This window comes from Poeciliopsis prolifica, unplaced genomic scaffold, assembly GCF_027474105.1.
Source record: "Poeciliopsis prolifica strain line A6 unplaced genomic scaffold, Auburn_PproV2 SCAFFOLD007, whole genome shotgun sequence".
NCBI classification, from domain to species: domain Eukaryota; kingdom Metazoa; phylum Chordata; class Actinopteri; order Cyprinodontiformes; family Poeciliidae; genus Poeciliopsis; species Poeciliopsis prolifica.
Window position 1 is genome coordinate 10,130,492 of NW_026562382.1, and position 21,681 is coordinate 10,152,172.

Here is a 21,681-nt window from a genome sequence, read left to right on the forward strand (position 1 = left end):
CAAAAAGATGTCCATATTAAAAATCTGTTTTAAATCTATGAAGTGCATAGATTCATTATTTTAAGTTAATTATTGAGACTAATAAACTTTGCAGTCATTTTTCCCCATTCAAGTTTCCTTCATGGTGAACAGCAGCCATAGAGAACTGAATACTGCAGCTGAAAAATAAATAAATCAATCAATCAATTTTACCATCTGAGGCAAAGATATGAGTGAGACCTAAAAAACAGACAGAAAATTCACAGTAAGTAACTTAAAAACCAAAACATTGATAGCAAACACACCCAGATTAATAGCTTGATAATAATAATAATAATAATAATAATAATAATAATAATAATAATAATAATAATAATAATAATAATAATAATAATATAATAATAATAATAAAAATGAACAAAGAAATACAAAAAAAAGTGCTAGAAGCAAACTCAAAAACACTGACAACAAAAGTTTTTTGGTTTTTGTTTGCAAATAAAATATATTTGTAATATGTTTCATATGTTGCTTTTGCTCCGCTTTCAAGTCCAATTTAAATATTAGCAGTGTCAGCACTCCAAGTATTCAGATGAGTCCTGTATTTCTGACTTTACTCTACGTACATGGACTTGAAGAAACCCGGACTTTCAATTTTCAAGCCTTACAATAAATGCGAAGAAACAAATTATTGATGCTATTTAAATGTAGAAGTTAAACAAATGCAAAAGAAATCTTCCTTAAAATGTTTATGGAGCCATTTTAGTGGAATAAATGTTTTTCTCAGACCACAAAAATGCATCCAAGCATTTTGGAGATTTATGGATCGATATGAAAAACATCTGCAACTTGTAATACAATTTTCACACATCAACATGTTTCATTTCTAATCATGTTGAATGATTGACTTTATTCTGACACACATGCGTCTCGTGTCTATTTGAGAACACAACTCTAATAAACAACTACTCCATGAATCACACTTTTCATTGGAGCCATCTGAGGCTATTCTGCACGCAGAGATACCATCTTGGTCTCAGAAGGCAATTAAAAAGAAATTAAGTCAAATTACGTCTAATTTTGTGTCGTCTGCTGCATTCTGTGTTTATTTTGAGCAAGGTTCCTTCAGAAACTCCCAGGTTTTAATTGCACCGAATGCTTATTTTAGCCCTCCTTTCCAAACGCTTTACGAGAATGCATGCATGCTGGTAACAACGATGCCAGTGTGGCTATTTCTGCCTACACATCCACTGATCTGTTGCACGAATAAATAATTCCGCTCAGGTCAAGCCTTGATGCTCTGATACGGCCTCTTAGAATGACCGGCCGCAGCAGGAAAACCAGTGGATTGAAAATGAGGAATGCATCCAGGGGTGTGCTGTTTACTTGCAGCATGGGCAGCTGGTTAGCCGGCCCCTCCGCCGGCTAGAGCCCCCTCCCTCTGCTTTTCAATTCCAGCCAGGCCCCAGGCTCGGCCACTAACCGAGGGCTGGAATATTGTGCACTGGGGATCAATGCGGCCCTGAGTGAAATGTCAACTACGGCCCTGCAAAGTGTCAGGCTGTGAGGGAGTTGTAATGGCTATTGATCCACTGTGCGCTTAATGCAGAGCTGCCCCGCCACGGCGTGAGCCAGCTGCAGCGGGGAGATATGTATGAGATGAGCTAAAACTGAGAAAATGGAAAAGAAAGAGCCCACAGTTTCATCTGCCTCCTCCCTCCCACGTTCCATCCCTCCCTCTCTGGCTGCAGATTGATCTTCCTCTTCCTGCTGATTCTAACTGGGGTCTGTCATTATTTTACTCTGTCATTAGGGGCTCCATTGACAGCCTTGGCCTGTCTGTGCCACTCTATTGAGACAGCAACACTTTTCCCATGCGGCGTTCCCTACATTTATTAAAGTCCCTGACAGCCTTGTCTTTCTCTGTAGATGGCTGGGCTTCAGGTCGCGCTGCAGCGATGTAATTGGAAGACGAGTCTCTCTCTCTCCCTCTCTGTTTTTCTCACTCTCTCTCTCGCTCTCTCTCTCTGTCCCTAGCTTGTAATATCTGGGAGGTACAGCTGTAGGTCAGACTGGTTTACATCAGACTGCCGGTTAAGAAGAGAAAAATCAGACCACCTCTGTCTGAGGGTCAGTGTCTGTGCTGCCAGAGGCAAAGATGTGGAACCTGCAGTTACGCCTCCATCTGGGAATCCCGCTCATAACTTTTAAACTTTTACTTTTTCTTTAACTAGAATACGCTTTGTGGTTATTTTAGAACAAAACATGGTATTTTATGTGCATGTATTGGCTCGGGGGTCTTTGTATTAAGACTTTTTTTTTCTCTCCTTTCTGCTGTTGCGGCTGAAAGCAACATCTTAGAGATAACCCAGTTAAATTCATTGTGGTGCTGCACAATAGCACAAGGGAGGTAAAATACCTCCATGTAAAACTTATTTCCCATTATATCATTTTATGTATTTTAATGCTGACAAATGATGTATTATTAAAACACAGTACATTTTGCACATTTATTGGGAAACAGAGGGATCTGAGAGGACAGGCTAGTTCTATAAAATAATTGATTTAACTATTAAATTCTCTTTTTTCTCCTCATATGTTTATACTAAAGTTGTTACACTGTCTATATGTTGATTTTAATATTTCTGTTTAAAGGAAACTCTAAGGAGGGACTATTTATCATCATCATTATTATTTTTTGGTTTTTGGCTCAGGAAGAGCTTCTGCATGAGGAAGTTTCTGATTATTAGAATGTGTTTGAATGACGAAGGCTGCGTTATAAATTTTGCCTGTTTGACAATCCGTGTACATGAACACGAACTTTCTATTTTATTCAATTAAAGTTGGATTTTTGCCAGATTTGCTAGTTTAGTTATACTTCCCTTCACTACTTTAAGCAAAGAATTATGCAGATTTGTTTGTTTGCAGGGACAGAATCTGATTTATTTTCCTAATCAGTTGCAGGGATTTATTCAATAACTTGTACCTCAACATAACCTGGAAGAGCGGCTGCAGGTCGTACTTTTAAAAAGCATATAACGTATTGCTTTTCTCTATTTGATCAGGTTGGAGACTTTTCTCAGAATTTTCTTCTCTTTTAAAGTCCCAGATCTGGATGAGTCAGAGTGAACCAGGGGTGTTGAACTCATTTTCATTTTGGGCCGTATCAAAAACCTGAATGTTCTTAAAGGGCCGGTTGTGCCGGCATGTATTGATAAAGCCAATTAAACTGTTAAAATATCACTAAAAGGCTGTTTGTGTCAGTATTCAATCAGCATTTCTTAAAATTAAATAATATTTGAATATCTTTTCACACTGGTTGGTCCATCCAGAATTTTGTGAATGTTTGTGGGTTTTTTTGTGTGTTTTTTGCAATCAAAATCACAGATTTTGTTGTGCTAATTTGGAAATATTTGTAAGGAATTTCCATATTTTTGCTAATGTATGATGCAAAATGTGACTTTTAACACTCACCATATCGGTCACGGACTATAGATTGACATCAAACAAGGCTGAGGCAGCAGTGACTTAAACACAATGTTTTCTGACAATTTTAAGAAACATTTTCAGTGAAAATTAGGAAAAGAATGTGGAAATCTGTTGATGTTGTGTGGATTTTGGATGAATTTTGCAGATTTGTGAAAAATGAAGGGACTGATTGATGTAATTTGGAGTCTAGAGGGCCACATAAAGACCTGTAGTCGGCCATATTTGGTCCCGGGGCCTTGAGTTTGACACATGCTCTAGATCACATAATAAAGAAAAATCGGGTTTTAATCTGTGTACTGACTGTTTGAACACAATATTTGAAAGAAAAGGACCACATGAGGTGCAGAAATGTGCTCTGTTGTAATCCTATATTTATTTCAAAGGCTTACATTTTATTGTTGGCAGCAAAGAATACAAAATTGAACTTTTAATGATGGTAGATTGGAAAACTTCATTTTTGTTTTGGCTAACTGAGGGGATGGGGAAATATTTTTAAATCCTGTTGTAAAGGTCAATTCATGTTTCATGGTGAATTAAATTTGATTTTAGTGCATATTACACTGTTACAAAATATAATAACTCAGCAAATACGATCCCAATTGCAACTTGAACTGTTCTTTGCTTAATTGTGTTACTTTTACAGTCTGGAAAATGAGTCCAGTATTGCCTGGATAAATCCTGATTTGGCAAAAGAGTAAAAATAACTATTAAATTCAGTGTTAGGTTTGAATGAACATGAACTGAGATGGTTTTTGCTTCTTAAAAGGATGAAGCCTGTTGTCACATCTTTACCTCATCTGAACCCAGTCCTTATGAGTCTGTAGAGGTTCAAACAATGTTCTGCTTAAAGGCTGAAATTTAAAAAGGGACAACAACTGAAGGTGCCTCATGGTCAGCTGATGAAAAACCTCCATATCTGATTTTAACGCTGACCTTTAAAAGCAGAGGTTATGTTTGACCTTTATGGATGCTGAAAACAGAATACATTTCTGTCAGCGTTGGGTAAACAGAAAGTTAAGCTCTCTCTTGTCATCGCCTCAGGGGGAAAAAAAGAGAGAGAAGAAAATAACTTTCTTCATCTTCTTTTCATCCTCCTAATAATTTTCCAGCTCGCTGCTGTCAGTATAAATAAACCTGTTTGTAAAAACTTGTTTGTGCTCAAAAGTCTCAGCGACTGCTGTTTGTTTCTGTGACAAGGTGGCCAAACAGTTTAGGTATCGCTCCCTGGTTTTCTGTGTGAAACTAAGAGAGCGCAGCAGCTAAAAGGAGCTGATAGATGCAGCCCAAACAGCCTTTACATGGCCTCCATTTCTGATCACATGATTATTGTTTTTCTGTGTTCTCTGCACCCCGGAGTACGACTGTAGGGATCTGACAAGTCGAAAACATTTCAGGAGGCTGTCAGGAAGTTCACAGTGGGGTGCACTGATTTCAGATTGGAGGTTTTAGAGGGTTTTGTGTGTGCACGTCTATTTGTGTACGACGCAGAATTCAGGCTGTTGGTGGGACCGAGCTGCTCCTCCATGTCACAAGAGCCACAATCAAGTGGGACCGGGGGGTCTCGTGCTGTCTTGGCTCCGTAACACAGAAGGCGGCTCAATGGGACGGAAGTTATTGGGGTGGGAGGGTGAAACCGATGACACAGTTTGTGACGCTGACTCGTCATTTCGGTCTGATACGAGTGTTTGAGCTGAAAGGTTGCAATGTAGCTCAGCTTGACTGAGACGATTTGCTCCAGGCGGACGTGTCTGAGGGGCCAGCGGCGTCACACATGGGAGGTGTATCTGAAGGAAAACTGGTAGGTTGGATGAACATGAGAAAAAAAAAGATGCAGCAGGTTCTTCTAGTGTTAATGTGTTGTCTCTAAAATCTGAAAATCATCAAACAGAAGAATAAAATCACTTCTGAGTTATGATGGTTACTGGAGCTCTTGGAGTTTTCCACATATCATCACATTAAAACCAATACATTTATGTTTATAGTTGTGATAGACCCACACACATCACTCTGAAGTGAAGAGAAATGGCCATTCATGTGACTAAGTCCCTCCTACTACAGGTTTTCTTCAAAGATTATCCTGTACTTCGCTCCATCCACTGGGAATTTTGCATTTCTGCACGAGAAAAGCGTCCCCACACTTCTCAAGCTGATTTGTATTGACAGTTTTCCCTCAAATATATGTTTCATTTTGGTTTCATCTGGGCAGAGCATCTCCTTAAACAAGCTTAGATGTCTTTCTTTCCATCAAACTTTTCTTCTCACCAGTCCGCAATAAGAAAACCGATTTGTGGAGAGCGCAGGTTATATGTATCCAAATCTTTTGCTCCTAAGGTGAACTTCTTATGGCAGTTGGGTGTAGTGGGATTAACATGGAGCAGAAGACAAACACTTGTCACAAGTAAGAAGCATTTTTATTTAAAAAAAAAAAATAATGAAAAAACGCGTAATTTTTCTTTTACTTCACAGTTCTACTTTGTGTGGTTCTGTGACTTAAAATCCCAGTAAAATACATTGCAGTTTCCCATTGAAATGATACAAAATGTAAATACTTTCACAAAGCGCTTTACACCTTTCTTCTACTGTTTTATTAAGAAAATAAAACAATGTTTAACTTGCATTTAAAAGAAACATGCATTTCTCGATCCTATATCCCTTACACTGGAACAGAATTGACATTTTAAAGCATTTTTGAGGTTTCTCCCCCCCAAAAAAATGTAGACGTTGACAGATGGAGCGGTGCCTTATTTACAGGAAGAATCCAAATGGTTTAATGCACTCAACAATCCTGTCATCTCCATGTTCTTTGGAATAAAACATGCTCTTGAAGATGAAGGAAAAGCACAAGAACAAAATTATTCCTCAAGCTTTCCATCAAGCCTCTGCATTCATGGCAAAGTCTAAAGGGCATGTCAGTCTCGCTGCCTCTGAGAGAGATAATTATCCTTTTCCTGTCAGAGAACAACAAATGATAGCCAACTACGGGGGTGCATTTTCAGGAGCTGAAATTCGTCAATAGGAAGAAGAAGGAGGTTTAATTTTTTTGGCAGCTGTACATCTACCTTCTTCTTTTTTTGTGGTCATTTGTTTCTTCCCCCCCCCCCTCCATCCCGTCTCTCTTCTTCTTGTGGACTCGCTCAATGGCGTGCTGTTTGTTTATGTCTGCGAGCTTCAGAGGGTGTATTTATGTGGCCCTGCATTAACATACCTATTTATAGTCCTTCACTTTCTTACAGTCATCTTTTTTTCTGTTGTGACCATTTCACAGATTATATATTGTCCAAGTAATTTCCCTTTCAGCATCTGTGTTTTTTACCTTTCAGAGAAGGCAGTGAATGGAGGGAAAATTATCACAATTACTCATATAATTGAGCCGTCTTTGTAGCAAGTGCGGCTCCAGTAGCCCCCTTTTTTCCATCAGCCCAAAATGGTTTCATTATATGGGTTTTTCATATTCCCTGACACGGGGCTCCGCTGAGGGCCTGGCGCGTGGATGAGATGCAGGATGAACAGAGCGAATCATTAAGGTCACAGTAGGAATAATTATCCCAGCTATGGAAAGAGCATCTACAGCCCCCTTTTTTCTCCCGCGGCACAAATGCAATGTCCACGGCTTTTAGTCACAAAGAACTTTGTTACAAATGGAGCTTCCACCTTCTACTTATACAAAGAAGAGAGGGGGAGAGCAAGACTTGTATCAACATGACAATTTTCCATCATTAAGACTAATGACAGGCACAGACTGTGGGGATCAAGGGGAGCACAAAAAAGAGAGCCGCATTCAGGTGTTGGCTGAGTGCTGACCTCCTTCCTGTCTTTGTTGGAGACTTAACTCTTAACAGGAAAAAAAAAAAAACTAAAAAGGGTTTCAGACTAAAGGCGCAGTGGCAGCTGAACGTCAAGCAGCCGCGCTCTCCATGGGCAAATGACTTAATTGCCGAATTTGCATGTTTTCCATTTGCTGGGGAATTAATTCAATAAGACCTACATGTAAAGATGTTTAATCAATCATTGTTTTGGTGTAATAATTCCCCCGGCTCACGTTATTCCAGCAGTTACATCACTCTGCAAAACGTTATCCCTGTTTCTCACTTATCTATAAATGCGTTTCCTGCCTGAGGCGCAGATCTTCCCTCCTAACAGGTGGGGATGTTGCGACATGCAGCAAGTATGAGGCATCGCCGTGACACTGGTTTCTCTTACGGTTTAGCTGAATTAAGTAAAAGCCATATTTTTCCAAGTCCTTTCTCCTCAGGCCTCACTCAGGTAATTGGTCATTTTGCAGCCAATTTTGGGCAGCTTGGATGCTTGCTGCCATGGCCTGACCCCTGCTGCTGCTGTAATGGGGACAGCATTTCTACCAGTTCACCGGGGGCTTTTTCCATACCGCGACCCCCTTGCCTTCTGGGGAGGAGAGCGCCTCTGAACGCTGAAATGGAAAGAAAAAAAAAACAAAAAAAAGGTGGGGGGGAGCTGAAAAGTGACTTTGAAGTTTCACCATGGTGTCTGTCACTGTGCACTAGGTCAATCAGGAGGGTTAATCGGGATTATTTGTGTTTGTAAAAGAGGATTTTGCTGTTAGGGATATTAGATGTGAACAGGACTATAAATGTTATTTGCATAAAAACAATCTGAAAACATAAGTTAATGTGCAGGAAAAAAAAAGATGCTTCTGCTTGATCTTTCATCAAATAGGTGCAACTCTGATGTAATTGGTTGTGAGAACAAGTGCACAAAGAAGAAGCAAAAAGTGATGTGAAGTGGGATCATGGTGTCACCAGTGCCTAAAAACAAATAAAAATAGCATTAATATTCTACAAATAAATCTTATGTTTCAATAAAGTTTAAAAGTTTTTTTTTTTTTTTAAACAGGAGAAGAATTTGCTGAACAATATTCCCACTAGGCTTCTTTAGACAACTTTATACCAAGTGGCGTTTTAAGATCAGCTGATGTTATTTATTAGAATCAAATTACACCCTTTCTAATTGGATCTGAATGTGACTATGTGCCTGGATTGTTCTGAATTAATCTGAGCAGAAGGTTTCATACATCTGCATATGAATTGGACATGTTCACAAAGTGTCTTGAGATGACAGCTGCTGTAAAATAATTTGTGCAGAAATGAATTGAAGAGAACTTAAATTCATTTTGGCTGCGAGAAGGAAGGCGATGTTTCCCATGTCTATGCTTTTATGTAAAATGAGGTTTTCCTTTAATTTCGATTTGAATATAAATTCCAGCAGTAAGAAGAAAATTGATAGAGACCACATTTGCAATAAATGTAACTTATGACTTTGCATTTATGCAAATAGAAATCGCTGACTGCGCCATTACAATGCAATTTATTATAATTAAAGAGGATTTATAATTGCAAATACAAAATTATTAAATCTTCAAAAATACAAATAACTCAGCCTAACATTATTTTTACTTAAAATATAATTTGTGTATTTTTACAAAAGCATTTTAAACAATCTCATTCTTCAGATTCTATATTCATTTTTTTTAATATCCCGTTTACATACAACCCAGCAAACAAAATCAATCCACATTTTGACGCCACATTGAACGTGAAAATAGACCCAGAATCGAGTTAATTGCGCTGCATCTAGTTTGCGCTAACTGACGGCCGCAAATTACAGGATGGCAGGGAGAAGCAACGGCGGAGACGGCGCAGAACAAAAGACAATTTTCACTTGTTTGATCGGCTGCTTTAAAAAAAAAATACAAATAAAATAAACCTGAAACGCGACCTTCACGGTTTTGACATTTCCCGCTGGCGCATGCTCACCAAATGACGCCTGGATCTGTGGCTGAGCTGATGTCCGTAATTCCATAAATATTTTTATTTGGTGGGATTTCTTTGATTTTTGTGTTTGCTGTTTAAGGACGTTATGCTGTTTGACATTTCTGAAGCGAATTAAACAGCAATTAAATAAGAAGGCACGTCAATTTGATCATAAGTTCGAATTAAAATTAAATGTTCTTATTTACAAAAAAAAATAAAATTAACAAAAAGAAATAAACGTCTAATTTTGTTGCTCTTCACCTGCAGTGACAGCAATTAATTGTCGCTCGGGTGCAGGCGCTGCGGGGTGCGTAAAGGTTGCACCTTTACGCACCGGTTTCCTCCATCCGGGATAACACTCGGTGGATGAGCGTGTGGGGTGGGTGGGGTGGGGGGCTGAGGTGAGCCTGCTATCACCGGACTGAAATAAAGTCGGTGACATGTTGGCGGTTTGGCCCCGCCACCCCTCCCACCCCCGTCCTGCACCACCTCTCCCCCGTCTGTCTCTCCACCTCTGCACTAACCCCTCAGGTGAAGAGCAGCAGGTGTTAAAACACCCTCAGCCACAGAGCTACTCACTCCTAATGAGTCCTGCCTCCGCGCTCCATCCATCCGTGCATGAAGGACTTTATTTTTAGTGCGGCTAGTTAAGAGTCCCGCTGCAGGAAGCGCTGCTGTGGCCCGCGCTGCCCTCCTGCCGGCGAGTCAAATTATTAATGACAGTGCGGTAATATTATCACATGTCTGCCTCGTCCTAATGGCGCTTTAGGAGGCTTGAGAAAATCCATCTAGTATTAGATTATTACTTTGGGTTACTGGAAACCTTTTTTGCAACAAAAAAAAAATTAAGTGTTTTCTACCTCCACGTTGCATCACATAATCACACAATCTCTCATTTAGGAGAACACTCGCGCTATTATTTTACATGTTTCCTCCAAATTCTGCCTCAATTCTGCTAATGGTTTTGCTCACAGTCGTCTGCAGATACTATAATCGTGGGAAAAATAATGACAGTTATCAGTCGCACCCACCAAGTACCCATAAAAAATCTGTCCTCTGTTCTGGAAGATGATAATTATCGGTTGTACCACCATTATCATTGTCGTTGTTGATGGAGGAAATCTTGAGGCATTTTTCGAAAGTAATTCCAGGAGAAATCACTTCAAATTGGCCTATTTTAAGAGAGAGGGGGGGACAACGGGACCAAGCCGTTGGTTATAGCCTAATATTTCACAGAAATCTTTAAATCCCAAGCATCCGCAGGCATCCTGGCACATTTGCGGCGCGCACACACACAAAACGCGCGCGTGTCGTGATGTCAGCCGCCTGCATTTTTTGATAACACATTCTGCAACTTACTCGTTCTGTTTGCGGTTCAATTATGCAATTACGCTGATAATCGCAGTGAGGGAATTTAACTGCCTTTAATTTGTTATTCAGGTGGAGATGATGGAGGGACCGCGGATGGAGGAGCGGGGCTGCGCCTCGGCTCTGCGCAGACTGCGGCGGAGGCGCTGCGTTCTGCAGATGAATCCCGGGGAAATGAAGATCTGCTGGAGGCTTTGCTCCGCTTTCATCCTGAGGAGGATCTCTGACCTCGGGTGGCGCACATCTGGTTGTTCTTTTTTTTTTATCCGTCACGTGATTTTTTTTTTCTTTTTTACAAAGTAAGTGGACATTCTTTGACTTTAGCAGCTGATTAATACCAGGAGCGTTGATAGAAATAAAATCGAGGGGCAGACCCAGTTCTGTTCAGTTCTGTCTCTCTGGCCGGGAGAAACAATCCCATTTTGCAGCGGCTCAGCCAGAGGTTTGACCTGAATCTGACAGGGGAGTCTGTGGACGGAGTTAAAGATTAGGGCGATGGCAGGGAGGCCTTCCAACCTCCAGCGTGAACATAAAGACAAGGGTTATTATAACACGGCTTTGAAAAATGAAGTCAGTCTGAAAATGAAGATTTTCTTTTTCATTGATTATTTAGAAGGGAGTAAATAATTTCCTACGTGATTTTTTTTAAATAAAAATGCAAATATGTTTTTATTATTATTTTAGAAATTTTTTTATTGTATTTTGCCACAGCTTAAAAAAAATATTGGTTGAATGAAAATAAATTGAAATGCTTATCTGACTTCGCTGCATATAAATTTGATCTGAAATGTATTCACCTCAGATCTTGTAACCTGTAGGAAACTTTACTTTTCCTTCCAAGCAGCTAGACCTCCCATGTTTTGAAGTAAATCTTTAAAGATTATTTTCTTCTTCTTCTTTTTTATGTTCTGTATTACGTATCTGTTGTTGAAATTTATTTAAAGAAGTAAGATGGAAGATTTAACATAACACCTGTGACCATCACAAAGATCGCACAGCGTACAACCACTAAATTACGTAATTCTATTTTTATTATTATTATCATTATTTTATTTTTTAATGCAATGGTTAAAACGAGACAAACAGAAAGTGATAGATGTCACTTGAAAACGAAGCTCTTGGAAAACATTTGCATGCATCACAAAAATAAACCTAGATCCCATAAAGTATGCAGAGGGGAGAGGCTACTTTAAAATATTGGATTAGTTTAATTGCATGCAGCAGATTATTTCAAACTGTTATGATGGTTTACTAACGTTCTGGGTGTCATGCTCCACCACCAGGCCCAATACCTGAGCCTGCAAATCCTCGTCCTTTTGCTGCAGGTGTAACTGACACCTCAGGTTGCTCTCCGTGTTAAATACATGACTAATTACAGACCTACTTATGAAAATTGAACGCCAGTGTTATGCTAATACACGCCGTCCTCCTGATGGCACATTAGGAGCTTTAATCAAAAAGTGCTTTAATCAGACTGGCCAGCAGACAAAGCAGCTGTGACTGAGGAAGACATGTTGTTTAACTCCACTGTGGATGCCACCTTTAATGCTTGTATGACTGTCATAAAATAGTTGTTTGTAAAAAAAAAAAAAAAAAAAAAAAAAAAAAGAAAAAAAAAAGAAAATCACATGTAGACTATATGAAAAAGAAAAGATCTAAGGTTCTGTGGTTTTTCCTTGACTTTGTCAGGTTCTTCGGACCCCAGCCCCACACTCACCAATCGGCTTCTCGCTCGCACGGGGTGGACCAATCAGCGACAACCCTTGATGAATATTCATGAGTCCGAGATTCAAACCTGTGAGCGAGTTTGTCTCGGTCCACAGCATCACTCCCAGGACTTTTCCACGGGCGCGAACTGCATTTTCTTATGAATGGAAGGAGAAAAAATCAGGCCGGCTTAAATTGGGACCCGTCCTTTCGCTGAGATCACAGACGGAGGAAAACAACAAAAGCGCAGAGGAGACGGGAGGGAACCGCCAGAAGAGATGACAATGACCACGATTCCAGAAGGTCTTAATAGCCCTGCGTCAGGAAAAGCCGTTTTCATGGAGTTTGGACCCCCGAGTCAACAAATGTCTCCTTCCTCCATGTCCCACGGACACTACCCCATGCACTGTTTACATTCTGCAGGTCACACGCAGCACGACAGCTACAGCCCAGCCTCGTCGTTCCCCAGATCTCTGGGTTATCCGTACGTAAACTCCGTCGGCAGCCACCCCACAAGTCCATACCTGAGCACAGTACAGACTTACCAGAACAGCTCGGGGCTCACACAGACGCGACTGGAGGATCCAGGTAAGCGTGCAGCGGCATCTTTCCCCCCCCCCTCCTCCCTTTCCAACCCCCCCACCCTCATTTAATGGCGCCTTTCTCTGCTTGTTGGATTTTTCTGCACTGACAGCGTGGAACAGATACCCCAGATGTGGAATTAGACTCTCCAATTATTTATTGCGTAACGCTATAAACAATGTATGCAATTAAGGGCAATTATACCTAAAGTACAGCCTGTAAAACTTGTGCTTCAAGTGTTCGCCGTTGCACAGCGGCGCTGGTCGCAGCTGCCTCCTCGTCCTGTTTCTTCCCCAGACAATATCTCCCTTTGCTTTTTTTATTTTTATTTTTATTTTATTTTTTTTACATATATTTCCACCAGCGGCACCGGAGGCTGAGAAGAACACAGTTGTGGAAGGCGGGGAGGTGCGATTTAACGGCAAGGGGAAAAAGATTAGAAAACCAAGGACTATATACTCCAGTTTACAGCTCCAAGCGCTCAACAGGAGATTTCAACAAACGCAATACTTGGCGCTGCCGGAGAGGGCTGAGCTGGCAGCGTCGCTGGGTCTCACTCAGACACAGGCAAGTTAAAAAAAAAACAGTATCAAATACCTACACACTGTTCTTCTTCTTATTATTATTATTTATGTTTTAACTGCATGTGTAAATTGTGCGTTTATTTATTTATTTATTGGTTTCCAATCTTGACAATTTCGTTGTGTCTCTCCTGCAGGTAAAAATCTGGTTTCAGAATAAACGCTCCAAATTCAAGAAACTGATGAAGCAGGGCGGCAGCACAATCGACACCAACGTTTTAGCCACCGGTCGCGGACTTTCCACCGGCTCGCCCACCGTGGCACCGGTATGGACGTCGCCGACCACCGTGAAGACGTCGGTGGGCACGACCGGCTCTTACATCCCCAGCTACACCTCGTGGTACCCGACCACACACCAAGAGTCTATGCAACAGTCGCAGCTCATGTGAGCCGACGCTCCAGCGTCCAGGGACGCGGCGACGGACCCCGCAGCCAGCCGCCCGAGCAGCCGAGGCGTCGGCGTTGACGATGCTCCACGATAATTAAAAAAAAAAAAGAAAAAGAAAAAAAAATGCTGCCGCGAGCTGACACCGAGGCCTCCTCGTGCCAGCTTGCAGAGAGAGAAGAGGGAGGGGGGGAAGCAAAAAGACTGGGGGCGAGGGGGCGCTGAGAGAGCGAAAAGGCGCACAATGCACCACGCGGGCATCAAGTCCGTGGCGGCGGAAATCAAAACGACAAAAAAAAAACACACAAAAAAAACAAAACATTTTTTTTCTCTCCTTTGGCTGCTGTTGTTTACGTTTCTTTTATGTTTATTTTTTTCCCTTAAACTCGAATTGGTGTGAAGAATTCTGTTGTTGAGCTGTAGGCTACATGTTTATGAGAAAAGCTTTTTTTTTTTTTTTTTTTTTAGTTTTTTTGTCTATGCCAGATGACGACCTAAAACCACGCATTAACACCCGAGGGCCAATCGGGCCGCAGCAAGTGAAGGCTTTAAACCAAATAACCGATCCCAGACTCCGCCGGTCCGGTCAGGCCGCCCAGCGCGCAGCGTAACGCAACCACAGTAAATCCTCACGTCGCCGTGTCGTTTCTATGTGTTTGTTATTTAAGTTAAGTTATTCAGACTTGTCTGTGTTCATTCTGTGTGCGTGTTTGAGATGACAACACTGTGTTGTTGAAATGCTGCACTAACGCAAAAGCAGAGCTTTTTTGTTTTGTTTTGTTTTGTTGTTTTTTTTTCTATGCCGTGCCCCGATTTTATGTGAACCAATGTAAAAGGACAGCCGATTCGCTGCTTCTGAGAAAGAGAGAAAAAAAATATCCAGAGGATGAGCAGCTACAACTTGTCACTGTATTTTGTGTATAATTTTCAGATGCGTTTTGTTTTCTTTCTTTTTTTATAATTATTATTTGTGCTGTTACTGGATACGCTGTGAAACAGGGTTTTAGGCTTTTTGTGTATATTACTCGTCGACATGTGTTTTAGTCACCATAGAGGATATTTAGTTTTGTATTGATCACTTAATTTATTTATCTGTTTCTGGAGTTTTTTTTTTTTTAATTTTATGTACATAAAAGTGAAAAAAGTTTCAAAAGCAGTAAAATATGATTTAAATTATGTTTAAACACGGTGTCTGATTCAACCCTCTCTTCCTGTGCAGCACCTCCTCTTCCTCATCCTCCTCCTCTTCCTCCTCCTCTTTTCTGCAGCGCCGTGCAGCTTTAATGCGAGCTGACACAACGCAGGATCATGTTGGCTGTTGTAGCAGACACCATTTGAGCCGCAAAAAGGCGCCCCGTTTAGGTTATGGCCATGTTTAACAATCGGCCCTACATGCCTTTGTCCAGCTTCTGCTCAGTGAATGCGGATGTGATAAAACACTTGGAAAGAACTGCAAATTAGAAATGCAGACTCATTTGTAAAAAAAATATATATTGCGTCCATTGAAGCATAGTTAATAGCTGCACATTAATCTGTAATGTGTAAATTTAAAACCAGAGCTATATATACATATATAGGCTACTAGTTATATAAAAACTAACTAATTAGTTAGTTTTTGCCACTATAGAGATTATTTATGTTCCAGATCTCAAACAGTGTGAAAATACTATTTGGTAAAGCACGACAACTTAAACAGTAGTAATAAAGACAGACACCACGTGCTTCTTGACTGGGCATATGGCATATAAATGTTTGAACTACGGTCCAAGTTTGCATTAATTTTTTATGTCACAAAAATACCTGCATGCGCTCTCTCTTAAAACGAAAAAAAACGAACAAAAGAAAACAAAAAAATTCTAATGAAAGGAAATGTCACGGTTTTACAAAACAGGATAAAGCTTTAAACACACAGACACACACACACACACACACACCCACTCCCCCCCCCCCACACACACACACACACGCATACAAGGATCGCATCAAACGCACTGCTGTGAAAGAGCAAAGTCTATTAAATAAAATAATACAAACAGGTTATTCAGAGGGCAGAATGGAAATAAAAAAAGAATGCAATACTCGTTTTTGTATTTTCATATTAAAACATTGATCAACTAAAGCTTTTAGATCATCTCCTTTTTATACTTACATAAGTAGAAATAATTTGTTGGAGAGATGCTTTACTAAAGAAACGCAATTTATCATTATTATTATTATTATTATTATTATTATTATTATTATTATTATTATTATTATTAGTATTATTATTGTTATTATTATTATTAAGTCGCTCTGGCCTTGTTTATTACTCCTTATATTCTGCTTTCTTTGTTATTTTGTGAACTTGAGGCATTAATGTAGTCCCTTTGTGAACAGCCCACATCATGTCTGGGGGCCTATTTCAGTTCTACCGCTGAGGAAGCAGGAGCACTGTGGCATAAAATCTGCCTACCTTCTCCCAGAAAAGGCGCAGCTGCACACCCCAAGAGGGTCAGTGTTATTTCGCTGTATTCTCCCCTTGATTATACGAGTTGAGCCCATCAAACCCGGTATAATTACAGTAATTTCGCCCTTATTTATTCTAATGCAGTTTCCTATCTCTGAGGTAATTATGAGCAATTTTTTTTTTCGCACCGAGGATTTCTTTCTGCCTTTAACAAAAGAGAATGTGCTCTGAAGGAACTGTTCTGCTGCTAAAGAAAAAAGGAAAGAAAAAAAAAGAAAAGAAGCGAAATAGGTGAGCTGCCATTTTGTCACTGTTCCCTTAGACTGAGCCCAATGTGTGGCTATAAGGCTGACAAATTGCTTGCAGGTGTACATCACCGGGTTGTCAATGCGGAGAGGCTTCAGGAATTAGCGAGGCACAATGTCAGAGTAACGAGTTCACTTCGGTTTTCAAAGCGCTGCAAAACGCACACACATAGGCTATATTGAATGAAGATTTTATTAAATGTAAAATTGAATAAAATCTGTTTATGAGATTCTATTTTTACTGGGGCTTTACCAAATTGCAGAAGTGAATTAATTTTTTTTTTTTTTTTTTTTTTGTAATAAGTTGCACATTCACTCCAGAAAATTAGACGAAAAAGATATATAGAAATCCGGTTTGTTTCCTTTCATTTATATATATATATATATATATATATATATATATATATATATATATATATATATATATATATATATATATATATATATATATATATATATATATATATATATATGAGCATTTAATTTTGTTTCCTTTCATTTATATATATATATATATATATATATATATATATATATATATATATATATATATATATATATATATATATATATATATATATATATATATATATATATATATATATCATACCCGACTTCAAGGTTAAAGCTTAAGTATTAAACGTGGAGCACCCACCTTTCGGCGTGAGTCTGGGACTCCCCCCTTCCCTGGATGCATCGGGAGTCAGCGGGGATGCAGGAAGCTTCCTCCACCCCCCCACGCGGCGGCGGCACGGGCTCCTTCACCAGCCGCTCCATGATCCCCCACAAGACGCCTTCCATGTGTCGGCCCAATGCTATAGCCGCAGAGTTCAGAATATGACTGAAAAATCTCTGCTTTATTTCCCCCCTTTTTATAGGCGACGAGAAGGGGGAAAAATTGTAGATTATTAGCATAAATGTTTACTCCTCATTACGCTGATGACATTGTGCACTCGAGATCTTGGTAATCTTTGGGGGAAATTATGAGTAATTTTTTTTTTTTTTTTAATTTAAAGCAGCAGTTACCATGCAATTCGGGCTAATTCCGCGTAGGCTCCACACGGATATAATTACCGTCGAGTCAAGATGTTAGACTAAAAACTATGCATTGATATTCCCATTTATTATGTACATACAACTTTGACAATGTTGACGCTCGAAATAGCGGGAAATTGTCTTGTGTAAAAAAGGGAAGAAAAAAAATTACACCCCATATTAGGACATCTGAAATTGCGAAGAATTATATAGTAATTGCAGGCTTTCAGATTTGAAAGCCGGAATGCTCCAACCAGAGCAAATGTGGATGAAATTACAGATCAGGGTTTAAACGGGGATAGGGTGGGGGTGTGTGTGTGGGGTGGGGGGGGGTGGGGGGGGGGGGCATTTACAAGTTTCCCAGAGAAACGCAAAACTATGAACCGCAACAGCTTTAAATTGCACTGAGAAACAGACAAAAACAAAAACAAAAAAAGTAGTTTCAAACTGCAAATATACTGATCATGATACTCTGTCACACTTCTGGGCTACATATATCAGCTGACAGCTTACAGAATAAATTAAAGATATAGAATGTATTCAACGTGTTCATACATGTGTTAGGACACAACACAGGCTGGCTGCACGCCTGGAGGCCTGTCAGATACTGTCAGCTCCCCACGAGGTGGAGGGCAGGGATGGAGGGTGGGGTGTGGGGGGTGTGGGGTCTCCATCAGATATAACAACTGCCATGCTGCAGTCCTCATCACGTGCAAGGAAAAGATCCCACTTTATGGCCTCCGGTCAGTTGAATGTAATAATTTGATCATTTTTAATCCGACCTGACCAACACACACTCCACTGAGAAGCGAAAAATCAATAAAATTGATTGCAATTTGCATACATTTTTATTTGAATGTCTTTCTAGAAATGATCTAACTAAAAAAAAATTTACTGAAGCAAATTAGTTAAAACTACAATTTTGCTCGTTTACATTGAGAACCGGTTTGTGATTGTGGCTGAAATAGCAGGAAGTGAAAAACAAAACCAAGTTTAGTTGTTGTTTTTAGGTACGATGCTGAACTTCTTCCTGATCACAACTACAGGTGTCCTTTAGCAATTTAAGCTGAACAGAGAATCTCAGCTTTCCAGAAACTTTATCCATAGCAATCACACTTCAAAATGAGCTGACGTTGAATACACAGTTTTAAAATCAAATTCTAAGGAAGCGACATGGAAACATTTGTGTGTTGCACTGACAACTTTACCTCAAGGCTAACTGTAGCATTAGCGCCATTGACAAACACATAAACGCATAGTTTTACTAAAAATGCATTTCTGAAATCTATTCTAACCAAATGTCATGTGGTTCCTCTGATAATTATGAGGAGATATGATGTGAGCTGACGTCACGTGTCTCAGGATTAATAAGTGACGTTTGCTAGCAAGTTTGACGTTAGCATTAGCACAGTTGCAAAGCTCAAGCCGAAATGACACTTAAGTTTCTGCCTCAGCACAGAAACTTTCTCAAGGAGAGGTTTCATCACAGTTCCCAACTTTTATTAATCAGATGTATCAATCCTTTTAAAAATCCATCAAGTGCTAGCTATTAGCATTACAGTTTGCTGCTGGAAACCACAAATATTGAACGAGGGCATTGACTGACTGAATGCCTTCAGTTAATTTTTGTCGCCGCCCCAAAATTTAGCAGTCTAAATATTAGGATGTAACTGTCATTGACTGCCTTCATTTTCAAACTTGCCAAGTTTCAAATGATTTTAATGAATATTACTCAATGCTAACTCTTTTTGCAGTGCACTGTACCGGCTGGAGTTACAACAGCTCATTCAAGAGTCTCAAAAATTGAAATAATGTGTTCAATATATAAGATATCCTTGGTACGCGTTGCTTCAGTTCCAAGGCGTGTGTCTGCGTTCTCTTCAATCCACGTGAATAATGCGGGTCAACTTGCTCGTCCTCAGAGATCAGAGGCTTGTTGTGAGACGTGAGAAGTGTTTGCCTGATGGTCTAGTTAAGCTCCAGGCTGTCTTCGATGTTGTTCCCGTCTCTTTTTCTCTTGCAAGGCTGAGTTCATAAAACGTCTGGGGGGGGAGAAAAAAAAAAGTCTCCCTGACTCCACAGAGTCTGAGGAACTTGTCTTCTTTTTTTTGCCCTCCCTCATCTTTCCCCTCTGGCATGCCAGAAGCTTGCTGTAGCTACTCATGCTTCTGCTTTCTGCTTTTCTAAACAACTGGTAATGGAAAATACCAAGCACATGCATTTCAAGAATCCCAATAAATTCTGCCAACAAGGGTGGTTTTTGATAAGGGACATGTTGCCATCTGCCCTGGGCAGCATTGTCTGGGGGGAAACCATTGACACAAAAAAGTTTCTGTCTGTTACTCCGTAAAGTATCTTTGTATTGCTAGTTGCAAACAATCTAGTGGGGGCTGAGGGAGTTATGCTGTGTAAGCAATGTAAGTACACTGCGGCTTGCTGACGACACTGAAGTTGGTGACGGATTTGCAGCTTACAAGCCGGTGTTTATTTATTTACTTATTTTAAAACTCTCCGACTGCGATTTGAGATTTGAGATAGGGGAATTTGAGATTCATGGAACCTTTATTCTGTTTGAGAAATGCAAAAAAATATATATTTTTGAAAGGTTTTGAGCACAAGGACCACCTTGGCCAGATATAAAAAAGCACAAAGTGTGGTCAGCTCATTCAATGTCAATGCTAGTTAACAGATAAAAAAAAAGGTCAAAATTCTGACAAGAATAAATAAACATAAAAACATAAACCTTTTTTGAAGAAGGTTTTTTGGTCTTTGTGGGTGTGTTGACAGCAGAAGTGGGGTAGTCTCCAGAGGATTGGGACTCACGAAGAGCAACTTTCAAGGCAGACTCACCTCTGCCTACTAGTGCCATGAAGCTCAAATATGTACAAATAATTACAAAACCAATCCAACAGAATTTTTTAATTAATAACTGATATGTTAGCTGCTTCAAAGGTTTGCTAACTCAACCCAAACCACTCAAGCTAATCAATCATCGTAGTTGGTTAGCAACCCAAGTGAATTAATCCTGCAGAGCTTATGTAAGGTGGCTACCTGCATGAAAGCTAATGGTAGCATGGTGGCTTAGCTACTAAGTTTCTAACACTGTTGACGAACCAAGAAGTTTCCACATTGCTTGTAATAATGTGAAATAAATTGACCTTTTAGATGTTAAAAAAAGAAGACATTTAATTTCGTTTCCTAGTATAGAAAATATAAGCTATATGTCTGCCATGATGTATTGTTTCTATATAAAGTGCCACCAGTACATATAGATTTTTTTTGTCACAAATTTGCAGCCTTGCATTTTATGAGTTCTGTTTTATGAGCTAAAAAATATTGTTATAATATTAATTAGCCTAATTTTATCGCTTATGCCAAATTACCCGAGACAACCAATTGTTACTGTTGCTTAGCAAGATAAGACACTCACCAAGATATACATTTTGTATGTGTTTGTGTCTGTCTGGTTCAGGAGTTCCTACATTTTGTAGGTATTCTGATGAAATATAGTTGGATAAATAAGAATCTGGAGCTTGAAACTCTTTGGAGTTGTTCCTGTTTGGAAACGTGAACAAAGGTTGAATGATGACAGTGGACTGCTATTAATTATGTCAGCATCTCCAGATGTGTTTGCAGCTGTTTCGGCAAGGATTTTTTTTTTTTTTAGCATTTTATGCTAAATATGTAATTATTACTGCAAAAAACCCCAATAATAATTAAGGCGTTTCCTGTTAATCTGACTTTTAATGAGGATGTAAGTTAAAATTTGAGAGTACTTTGATGATATATCCAACTAAACCTCTCCATAAAGAGTACAAATGTTTTTCTACGCGTTTCTGAACATTAAAATGCCACTAAATTAAGGATCTAAATTTTTTATATATAAAAAATTATATTTGAACTCCCTTTTTTGTTGCAATAAAAATAAAAAATAGATTTTTTTTCTTCTCTTTGAAACAAATGAATTATTAAATGAACAAGCACACTCTGAACAGCATGTGGCTAAGTAAAAAGCTGAATG

The 21,681-nt window shown here is 39.5% G+C and overlaps 1 protein-coding gene across 1 annotated transcript; it reads left to right on the forward strand.

Moving 5' to 3' along the window:
• Positions 1-10,492: 10,492 nt before the first annotated feature.
• dlx1a (distal-less homeobox 1a) lies at positions 10,493-15,314 on the forward strand. Its single transcript, XM_055032451.1, has 4 exons — positions 10,493-10,866; positions 12,309-12,914; positions 13,273-13,475; positions 13,627-15,314. Exons 2-4 carry the CDS (start codon positions 12,605-12,607, stop codon positions 13,876-13,878), a joined length of 765 nt encoding a protein of 254 aa, XP_054888426.1. The 5' UTR covers positions 10,493-10,866; positions 12,309-12,604; the 3' UTR covers positions 13,879-15,314.
• Positions 15,315-21,681: the final 6,367 nt, after the last annotated feature.